This window comes from Cannabis sativa, chromosome 5 (genome assembly GCF_029168945.1).
Source record: "Cannabis sativa cultivar Pink pepper isolate KNU-18-1 chromosome 5, ASM2916894v1, whole genome shotgun sequence".
NCBI lineage: Eukaryota > Viridiplantae > Streptophyta > Magnoliopsida > Rosales > Cannabaceae > Cannabis > Cannabis sativa.
The window spans coordinates 8,652,978-8,664,457 of NC_083605.1; the positions used below are offsets into that span (position 1 = coordinate 8,652,978).

Below are 11,480 nucleotides of genomic sequence, written 5' to 3' on the forward strand. Positions count from 1 at the left end.
CTGCCAAGCTTCCTTAGCAGATTCACAAGATGATATAAGTTTAATATAACCTTCACCTACACCATTAAATATAGCATGCAACGCTATTCTATTGTAGGCAGAAAGTTTATCATCTTCAATAGACCATTCCAGTTCAGATTTTATTTTAGAATTATACCTTCAGAATCTACCTCAACTGGAGAAGACCAACCTGATAGAACCATCCTCCAAGCTTTCTCATCTTGAGATTTTATGAAGGCCCTCATTCTAACTTGCCAAAAAGGATCATTAGAATCATTAAGCAAAGGTGGTCTAGAAATCGAACTTCCTTCTGCAAAGAATGATATTTTACACAAAAACACATGAAACCATTAAAAGGACCACACTAAGAGTTTAGTGTCCCGCTATAATACCAACTGAAAAACCGAGTTTTTGCAAATGTCAATAATATATATGAAAATATAAAAATGTATACATCTGTAGAAGCAGAACGTAATTCTGTTATTGCAGAAACCAGTTTTGCAGCGGCAAAACAAAACAGACAGAATATAAAAATAATTGCAGAAAATTAAATCACTTGACATAAGAGATTTGTACGTGGTATCAGTGCTCTTTCAAACACTCCTAGTCCACGGGCCACGCCCAGAGAATGAAATCAATTAATAAAGTATCAACCATTACAAAGAAAATTGACTTATATAAGTTTAGACTCCCTCTAAATTATTGCTGCAATCCTTTGTAATGCACTTTATGAATCTGACTTCTGAAACATGCACCTTCAAAAAGCGAACTCCCTTCGACTTTAAAATGTGAGTGCTTACTTCCTCCTGAAGTAAGGCTTGAACAAGTCTTCTCCCAAAGACAACTCTCTTATTCAGTCAAGTTGTTCTAACAAACTCTAAGACATAGTAAGAACAGATATGAAAAATACTAGATCCTAGATGAACAACTAGGTTCTCACAAAAATAACACTCTTCTCACAAATAAGAAAAATGCACAAAATGAAAAACTAGAAGAGCCGATTCGAGTGGATGCTCTCTACGTTTTATTTATAGAACATATAGAGACAACCACAAAGTCGAATCTACAGTTGTACAAAACTTTCCTAAGATAAACTTGATTTGCAGCATCGGAAATAGATTCTGACGCAGCAAATCAGACCAGAAAAGGAAACTTGCAATAAACAAATCTGATCTTGTATTGGGTCTTGATACCTTTCAAAAACAGTGTGTATAATCTGATTGTATCAAGACACAATCGAATTTAATAAGAAAAATAGCAAGAGTCAAAGTTTCCTTTGAAATCAAACTTTTCCATAAGAGAATTGCTTCTCTTACAAGAAGTTTCCATACAAGAAAAGTCCAGCTGAAAATACATCTTTCCTAACATAGAAAAGAGCAATAAAACTGAATATTAAAGGTGAGAAAATCGGTTAAGAGTGCAAACAAATCTCACCATAAAATAAAAAATATTTTGGCTTCTAATTTACCAAAAAAAGACTTCACAATGGTTAATGGTTTGCTGTGGTAATGTAGTGAAGTAGTGATGTTGATGAGTAGTTGTTGATTTAGTATATGAAATTAGTTTGGCTTAGAAGAGAGGGTTGTATGAGAAAGTATAGTAAACTTTTGTTAATAGTTTAGAACTTTTGACTTTTTGGTGTTACACTAGCTCCTCAACCCAAACTTGGTAATTATAGGGAGCTAAGGTTGATACTGCAACTTTCTAGATTTTTCTTATTTTGAATTACAATTTAACTTTCTAAGAAATTTTAGAATGATCTAAGTTTCTTAGTTTACAAATATAGTTTCTAAGTAATTCTAATTTTTTTTAATTTTTTTTAGCTTTGTGTGGTTAATACTAGAATTTTCTAAATAAGAAAGATGTAAAAGTGTGTAGCACTTTTCATCAAAATATTATAGCAAATAATAAGAATCCAAATAAAGTAATAACAAGCTAAAATAAATAATAACTTTAACTATTGCATCGAAGCAAACTTAATAATTAAAACACAACTTCACAATATAAATAATGTAACATAAATTGCTACTAAACAAAGCCATCATGAACTGCCACAAAACTCGGCACAATATAAGTCCATGAACTAACACATATCCTATAATGGTCATGTGTATATATATGTTTGAATTAATCACGACACCACTAATAAACTATATAGATAAACACAATATTCTCTTTTATATTATTAGGAAATACACTCATCAAATTTTTTAATTTAAGGATCTAATAATTTAAAATGAATAATGATACATTTCATTTACTTAAAATACATTTTCACAAAGAGCAAGTCTTCAAGGGAACATCTTCAATGGGCAACTTATCTTGAGGATATGGGCAATCAATATTCTTGGAGTTATGAGGCAACAAATCCCAAGTCTCAACTTTGAATGAAGTTTTGAAATCTGGGAACAATGTCATGGTGGTGTTGGAGATGCAAATACCAGTGAAGGTGTTTCCGGGGAGCACTTCGTACTCGGCCGGGACCGTAACGTTTTCGGCCACCATATCACGGCAGTTGATGTTGGAAACATCCGACAAGAGAGTGGGGTCATAACCCTCTGCATGTGTCTTGTAAAATTCATTCACTCGGAACACATATTGCATGGTTTTAAGGATAAATCTTCGTGTGAAGATGTCCTTGATGTAGCCACCACGACCCGGTGCCGTTTTGATCCTCAGTGCAGCTTGAGTGTCGATGGCAGTGACATCTTCAGCTCTAACGTCTTTGATTCCACCTGACATTTCACTGCCCAATGCTATGGTTGCACTATCTGGAGAAATGCATGTCAGCCGTCGGATTATGATGTGCTCGCTTGGCATTGCCATCTTAATTCCGTGTTGATCAAAACCACTCTTTATAGCTATGCAATCATCGCCCGACACAATAAAGCAATCCTCAATTCGAGTGTTGGTACACGAGTCTTCATCGGCAACATATGAAATGTTGTTAATATTTTGAATATTATGTGGGAAATAATAATTTAAGATATTTGTGTTAATACGAATTTGAGTTTCTCACCAGGGTTGATTCCATCTGTGTTGGGAACATCGACTGGAGCAAGAATTGTTAGCCCTTGGACTATTATATTGCTGCAAACACAGTCACTCATAAATGTCAATAATTATTGTTCATTATTATTATTAATTAAGAAAATTAAAAAAGAAGGGATCGTATTTTCAAACCTTGAGTATACAGGATGAACGAACCAAGAAGGTGAATTAAGCAAAGTTAGGTTGAAGATTTGGATATCACGAGAGAACAAGATCTCAATTAACAATGGCCTAACTGCATTTAATTCATGAGCCTTGAACTTGGTCCACCAAGATTTACCTTGTCCATCTATGGTGCCATTGTTCCCTATTATTTTTCAATTAAACAAATTAGAAACAAAATCTAGTACCATCTACATTTTTTTGGCATATCTATATTTATATAAAATTGTTAATTGAAAAACTTGTTTACCTGTAATTACAACATCAGTGAGATTTGTTCCCATAATTAGACTGCTGAACCTTCCTGTGGAATTTTTCTCTAATCCATAAGAAGGTAGTGGCTGTAGAATTGGAAATTCTGATTCTTCCTATCCAAGTAAATTAACAAACAAAGAGCAATTAAATGGATTAATATTTTATTTCATCAAAAAAAAATACACTATTTTAATTTTGTAAAAAATTTTTACAAAATTTAAATAACCTATAAAAACTGTTTGAAATTGAAATGTATGCCATGAGCATACATATTTACATACCTGGGAGGCAAGAATAACAGCATCTTTATGAAGGAAGAGAGTGAAATTGCTGGTGAGATTAAAGCTTCCAGTTAACCATTTTCCGGGAGGAACGATGAGTTGTGCTCCACCGTCCGATGCGAGGGGCCTGAGATGATCAACGGCCGCCTTGAAGGCCTTAGTATTGGAAGTAACTCCATCGCCAACGCCACCAAACTCAGTCAAAACCGCGCTGTGTTTTCGAGAACATTTCACTGTTGTTGTTGCTGTTTTCAAACCTTGGGCTATACATGTTCTACTTTCATCCAAAATCAACACTGAAAGTATTAGTATTCCCACTAACAAACGAAATGATTGCATTGTAGTATTAATTGTTATGTGTTCTTGTTATGTTTTTAAGATTTTTAAGACAATTAACAATTCAATTTATAAATAAGTTTCTTGATTTTTTTTAGTAATTAAGTCTATTTATATTTGGGACTTATTTAGAAATTAGCTAAATTAAGTACAAACTATAAGGTTGGCAAAGATAATTCAAATTTGATTGATTTCCTCTACCACAAAAATTATTCCTAATTTTAGCAGAATTGACTACATGATAAGTCATTTTATTAGACTATAATAAGGCTTGACAAACGTAATTCAAATATATAATTTACTTTTCCACAGAAGTTATTTCTAATTATAGAGTTTATGATATCAATTTTCTTGAGTAGTTCTTCTGATGGCTTCATTTTCTCCACAAGATTTTGTTCATGGAGACACTACAGTATTTATCTAAAATAAAACATAAAAAGGTCTTTTTGGCCGATACACTGAATTAAATTGTATTATATTGCTTAATATTATACAATTATGTTGAATTCGAAACAAAAATAAAAATATATAAAAGTAATTTTAAATACGTGACATTTAAAATAATTTTATATATATTGTTTTTTTTTTAATCGAGAAAAGAAAATTTTCATTAATCACAACCAATTAAAAAATCACACAGCCAAAATAAAAAACTCAAACACATGCCATTACACCACACATGATCTTTGTCAAAAAATTCCTCTCCTTCATTTTCCTGTGTATAAGACAATAGACCCTATATCGTATATCTCTTTTTATCATATTTACAATATACTTCACGAGTAACAATCAAATATACAAGTATGTTCCAATTATGCCCAAAAATGATATATTACTGTTGTTATTATTACAACCACAAATAGTCACTTTTTTGATCTCCTTCTTTAAGCCTTCAAGCCACTCAGTCCACAAACCTTTGAGACCAACCACAACCATAACAAAGCCAACTTTGAATCTGTTTAAGAAACAGCGGGCAGAAAGAGAAGCAGAAAAATAGATGACCAAGATCCTCCTTGTTAATTCTATTTTTGGCATATTTAATTGACAAAAATATTTTATTATTTATTGTATATTTTGGCTGGTATGTGTTTTTTTATGGTTTCCTATTTTGTGTATTCAAACTTGGAAGGAAAGTTGTCTAGCTTTAATATTTTTGGAAAAAAAGGTAAAAATGGTAAGTTTGGTTACCCATTTCGTCTTTATCTAACCAGTTGTATAATCTGATCCTGTGTTGAGTTTCCCATTTTCTCAGATCAGATTTCTTGAAGAGAAAACTGGAGCTAAACTTTCCTTTTCTATAAAAGGAAAGTTGTAGTTACTGCCCACGATTCTGTAGGTACAGAAACGGAAATTCCTGGACTGATTGAAGAATTATTTTAGGGAAGTTTCTAGTGGGCTGAGGTCTTGTTCAGACCGTTTGTAAGCTGTCAATAAGATGTATATTCATTATAAATACATCTTATAGCAGCTAGGTTTGTTAATCTCTTTCAAACACTTAGAATTGTATTCATATCTTTAGGAAAGAGTGTCTTTGTTATGTAGAGAAGAGTTGTTCGACTCTTACTCTGTTTATTTGTTGTTTGTATTGTCTTGAGTCTGTATTCAAGTCTACAACAAAGAAGAACATCAGTGCACCTTCGGGAGAAGGGTATTTACAAGCTTTCGGGAGATTGTTTTTGAAGTCTTGCATCGAGAGGATACAAGCACACTTTCGGGAGAAGGGTTTTACAAGCTTTCGGGAGATTGCTTTTGAAGTCTTGCATCGGGATGATACAAGCACACAACCTTCAAGAGATGGTTGTATAGGCTTTCGGGAGATTGCCTTTAAGCCTTGAATCGGGAGGATTCAAGCACTCTTCAAGGTGTTCGAAGGGAGTTCGAGCTCTTGGAGTTTTATCAAGATTCGATTAGTAGGTGGAATACATCAAGCTTGCGGCATACAATAAGAGGGAGTCTATTTATGCATAAGTCAATTACTTTGTATTTTTTATACCGAGCTAATGAATCTTATCTCTGGGTGTGGCCCCGTGGACTAGTAACAATCTGAAAGGATTGTTGAAACCACGTACAAAAATCTTGTGTATTTTTACTTTTATGCACTGTTTGTTTTTCTGGGTTTCTCTGGAGTTACAGAGCTGTATTCTGTAACTACAGAAAAACTGTTTTCAGTACCAGTTTCATTATTCCGCATTTAATTAATCATTTAATTAAATAATTAAACTGGAAATATTAAAATACGGAATTTCACTCCTCTTCAACCCCACAAATCGAGCAAAGAGTGAAATTCAGATGAATGTTCAAATGAGCCAAGTGGTCCTGAGTGAGTAACTTAACATTTGCCACCTGCCACATTATAAATTTGTGCTTGGCAACGCTCACCCTATTCCACACAAAGTGCTAGTATTTTACCTTCTCAAGTTGTATTAAGCTTCTATACAACATACCAACACTAAATTTGCCCTGATGACGCACACTTTCTATATCTTCTTGTGAGAAGGTGTCTCTAATGCAACATAACTTATAATACCAGCTATCATCTTTAAGTTGATACCTCTAGAAGTCTTGTCCCTTCAAATAAGTATTGTTGATCCACTTGACCTAAAGAGAGTTTTATTTTTTAGGGTAAATACCATTTTGGACCTTGTGTTTTGCAAAAGTTATAGATTGGACCCTATGTTTTGTTAAATGACAAAATAGACCCTGTATTTTCTAAAATAGTAAAAATAGGACTTTGAGCTTAATTTTTGACAACTTTTTTTTAATACAACCGACTTGAAGACAATGCTTAATACGAACAGATACAAAAAATATAAACAGTTTTGTCATAGCACTTTTAGAGCATATCATAATTAAACTTTATTTTGACAAAAAATCAATTCAGTGTCCTATTTGTACTATTTTAAAAAATACAGGGTCCATTTTGTCATTTAACAAAACACAGGGTCCAATTGATAACTTTTGTAAAACAGAGGGTCCAAAATAGTATTTACCCTATTTTTTACTAATAGCCCAAACATATTGGGCTATCATAGCTTTGTTTCATTTTTTTTCCTTCACCATAGCCCATCCCCCCATAACCTTTGGGTAAGCAGACTTTATCCCAAGAAGTAAGGTCCAATTTACTGCTCAAGTTGTTGTGCCCCCAAATGAACCACATACACATTTTATCTACCTCTATGACAATTCTTTAAGGAAGCAAAAATATACTCATCTAATTTCTATGTCCTAAAAGAATTGAGTTGATAAGTTGAGATCTATTTGCATAAGAGAGGTGATAGCTTTTCCAAGTGGGAAGTCTTAGCTTGAACTTTTTTAGAATGATGCCACAATTTTCTTGTTTACCGATATTTTTGAAAACCAATAAAAAATAATAAAGCTTAATAAAAATATATTATAGACAAAGAATAAGGCTAGAATTTTTACGTGGTTGGGGTGTTAACGAGCCTTAGTCCACGGGTCCATATAATTATGCTAAAGCTAGAAAAGATTTATAGATTTATATAAGTATTTTTGTTAATTGTTTGAACCCTAGAATTTTCCTTAGCTTTCATGTATCGAGATTTTAACCTTTTGCATGGATGGATTTTTCATATTTATAGTACTAGGGTTCTCATATGTACACCTTGCCCACTGATAGGATAAATTCAAATAATATGATGACTGTTGGGCTGCTTTGGCAAGGCCTAGTCAGTGAGGCTTTGATCTTTTACTGACGTGGGAGCCACATCACGTTGATAGTTGTCAAACCATGTCATACTTTTGTGGATAATAAAGATACATTAATGCTTGATTGATAATTACTTTATTTCTTCATTTGAAAGATACGAATCCTGAACATGATCCTAGAAATGAAGCCTTGATATTGTGGGATTTGGTAATAATTGTTGTTCTATGGAGCTAAATATCTTGATGCCCATTAATCACTCATCTGGAAGAATTGTTTGATGCCATTCAGAGATACGGTGTATTTAAGATGTCTCTTGTTGGGACGAGTCATCTGTCCAACATCTGGACGGCTTGACTTCGCTAATGGATCCAATCTATTATGTTGGTTGGGCCTGCGATTGGGCCTGGATCAATTGAGTTGCAACTGTCTTAGAATTACACTTGTCCTCTATCCAAAAACTCGAATAATATTTACCTCCAAGCCTTTAGAACTGGAGGTAATTTTGAGGCTTGCATTCTCCCTTTCACATGGTTGAAGGACAAGTGGATGCTTGAAAAGGTGGAAACCTTTTTGAATTCCAAACAATTAATTTCTTAGTGGTTGATAGCTTCTTCCTTTTTAAAATAAAATGACACGTGGTATTATTTCTTTAGCTCGTGGGAATTACTTTCATTAATGGAGTGTGTGCAGCATCAATTTTTGAAACGATGACTGACCATGTTAGCGTGTGTCCCGAAGAGAACATCATCATTTGAATATTTCAATTCCAATTGATGCATTAAATGCAAATCTGAACTAATTTGTAATATCCCAGAAATAAAATTATGATTAATTAGGGCATATTTTATAAAATATGGATTAATAAGGGTATAATGAGTAAGATTATGATCTTACTAATCTAATTTTGTGAGAATTAGAAAATTTTGTCATAAATGATTTAAAATTTTTAGGTCCGGCAACCATAGAGACCCGATTTAGGGCCAAAAATGTCACAACGATATTTATTTGCGGGATTGGTGAAATCAAGAAGTTAAGATGATTTTGGACTATCTGGGTATTTCGAGGTATTTGGTTATGACAAAATTAATTCTAGGATTATAGTTCTTCAAGAATTAGTGGTGAGGGCATTTTGGACATTTCACCCTAAGTTAGTATTATTTCTTTCTTTCTTTTCTTAGTTAATTAAAAATCATGTTAGAAGGAGTTAGTAGCTGTTAGAAAGTAGTGGATTATTAGAGATAAGTTTAAGGTCAATCAAAAACCAAAAACACTATGTCATTCTCTCTCTCTTTCTTTGTTGAGATAGAAGAAGACCAAGGAGAAACCAAACTCCTCAAGTCAATTTCAGAGCCAAATTTTTGTCTTTTTAACTAAGTTTTTAGCTAAAATCAATGGTGGAGGGTAGTGAGGATTGAAGGTAATCTCTTCTCCTTGCTCCTTGAAATTTTTGGAAAAAAAATGAAATTGGTTGTAAGTGGAATTTTGTTGTTTAAGCTACTGTGAGACTTATTATATATTAAGGAGTGTTCTTAAGTTTGAATGAAAGTTGTTTGAAGGTTTAAAATTCTAGTTAGCAGCTGGTGGAGGAGCAAAAGCTTGGAGCTTTAATAGCAGATTTTTGTTTGTGATTCGATTTTAATTTTTGTAACTTAGGTTATGTTATATTGATATTATGGGACTGTTCTGTGAAGTTTGAGCTCATTTGGTTAAGTTTGGAAGTTGTGGAGAATAAGAGAAACTCGGGGTCCATTTCTGCAGAAAAATGACAAATCGATTTTGGAAAAACGGTCTATCGATTTTTTCTAGCAGAGGCACTCAAAACAGTTTCCCATTTTTAAAATGGTATGTCATTTTGGGTGATGTTTGGGACCCCTGTTTTTCATGTTTTCTTTATATTTAGGGTATTATCATGTTATCTATCAATAGGGAAACTTCCAGTTATGAATTTAAGACCAAAAATGGGATAGGACAAGTGGTTTACCGATTTATTGTTGATGTGACTTAGGGTTGCATTTCTCCATTTGGGTTGGCCGACATGCAGGAATATAGAATTTAAGGTAAGAAAAGTACATCTATACTACATAGCATGTCAAGACAAGATCATGATCGTTTGTGAATTAAATGGTTATGAAAGTAACGAGACGGTCATTACCGTTATGAAAGTAACGAGATGGTTTTACCGTTATGAGAGAAAAATGACAGTCATTACCGTTATGAAACTTATGAGATAGTCATTACTATTATGAAACCAACAAGACGGTCATTACCGTTATGAAACCAATGAGAAGTGTTACTCTATAACCCGTCGTAGGTGGTTGTCTTATTAGACAACATATAATAATTGATTACTTGATTAAGTAACAATGATTATTGGTTATCTAGAGTAGATAATAGAGTAGGTTATTTTATTAAACGACGAACTATATAATTGAATGTAATATAACGTTTAAAAACGTTAACCAAGTATGAAAGTAGTATTGATTGCAAGGAAAAAATGGTAGCATATGAACTAGAAAGTGAAACTTTGGTGGAATGATGGGAAAAGAATATAAGAATCTAGAATTCTGATGACTTAGTTCTGACAAAGAGGGACTCATTATAAGTTAGTATGGTAGTTCATACCAAGGGAAAAGAATATAATAATTATCAATGTGATTTGGGATTAACTCTATTTTTGTATAAATCCGAGATTGTGACTAGGAATATCGGCACTTGTTTGGGATCACCTGTGGACTAGAAATTATCTTCATACTTTGGGTTTTAGGCAAGAAAGCGAATCTTGCACATAGAATATAGCACGGTAGCGCACTTGTATGTTTTATAAATTGCTTAGTTAGAAATGTAAGTTAGAATTATTACCTTAAAATTTCTATATTTATGCATGTAATATATGAATTAATTGAGTATGTTAAAAGGGTTATGCGACTAAGACATAACCAGTAGATTATAAGGGTTATGCAATCAAGGCGTAACTAGGTTAAACTCGGTGACCAAAATTGAAAAAAAAAAAAAAAAAAAAAAAAAACCTTGAAAAGGCCTTATTTGTAAATAGATGTGCGAGCATACCACGCAGTGTCTATACAATATAGACTTATGATGCGGTGGCATCATCATAGGCACAGTGGAAAGTTATATTGGTGTGGTGGCACGGTTATCTATGCAGTGGCATATTATGTGTAGTATGTGTGCTATATGCATGTTATATTCAATAGATTATACTTTCTTACTAGGTCTTGGCTCATAGGTGCTCTATTGTGCAGGTAAGGGTAAAGCAGTGTCAGGCCAGCCATGAGGTCGAGGGTTTTGATGGTGAATTGTATGTGTCCCGGTCAAGCTAGACTACGAGGGTTGAATCCAATAGAGAGATTGTATAGAAATCTCAATTTTGTTGCTTAGGTCGGCTTGTATGTAAAAAAAACTTTTGATATTTTAAAAAGAATTTTACGGGATCCCAGATATATGTAACTATATTATTTTATTTTGCATTAAAGGTTATTCCTATTATTACAAGTTGTTTTATTATTTAAGTTAAATTGTTTTTAATTAGTCACTTGACTTATTAGATCCCGTTTAATGGGATTAGCACCATGTAATCACGGCACGTGATGTTCCTTTAATTAGGGAATTATAAAAACCCTCCAAACTCGCATTTCATTTTAGTATTTATATTTCCATCCAAAAGGTTCTATTAAGTATCAAGGTGGACGATTGACATATATAAAAGTGTC

The 11,480-nt window shown here is 33.2% G+C and overlaps 1 protein-coding gene across 1 annotated transcript; it reads right to left on the minus strand.

The window, feature by feature from the left end:
- Window positions 1–1,998: 1,998 nt before the first annotated feature.
- LOC115717554 (probable polygalacturonase) lies at window positions 1,999–4,154 on the minus strand. Its single transcript, XM_030646540.2, has 5 exons — window positions 3,750–4,154; window positions 3,464–3,581; window positions 3,184–3,358; window positions 3,020–3,090; window positions 1,999–2,921 (listed from the first exon to the last, which is right to left on the minus strand). Exons 1-5 carry the CDS (start codon window positions 4,086–4,088, stop codon window positions 2,275–2,277), a joined length of 1,350 nt encoding a protein of 449 aa, XP_030502400.1. The 5' UTR covers window positions 4,089–4,154; the 3' UTR covers window positions 1,999–2,274.
- Between the last annotated feature and the right edge of the window lie 7,326 nt (window positions 4,155–11,480).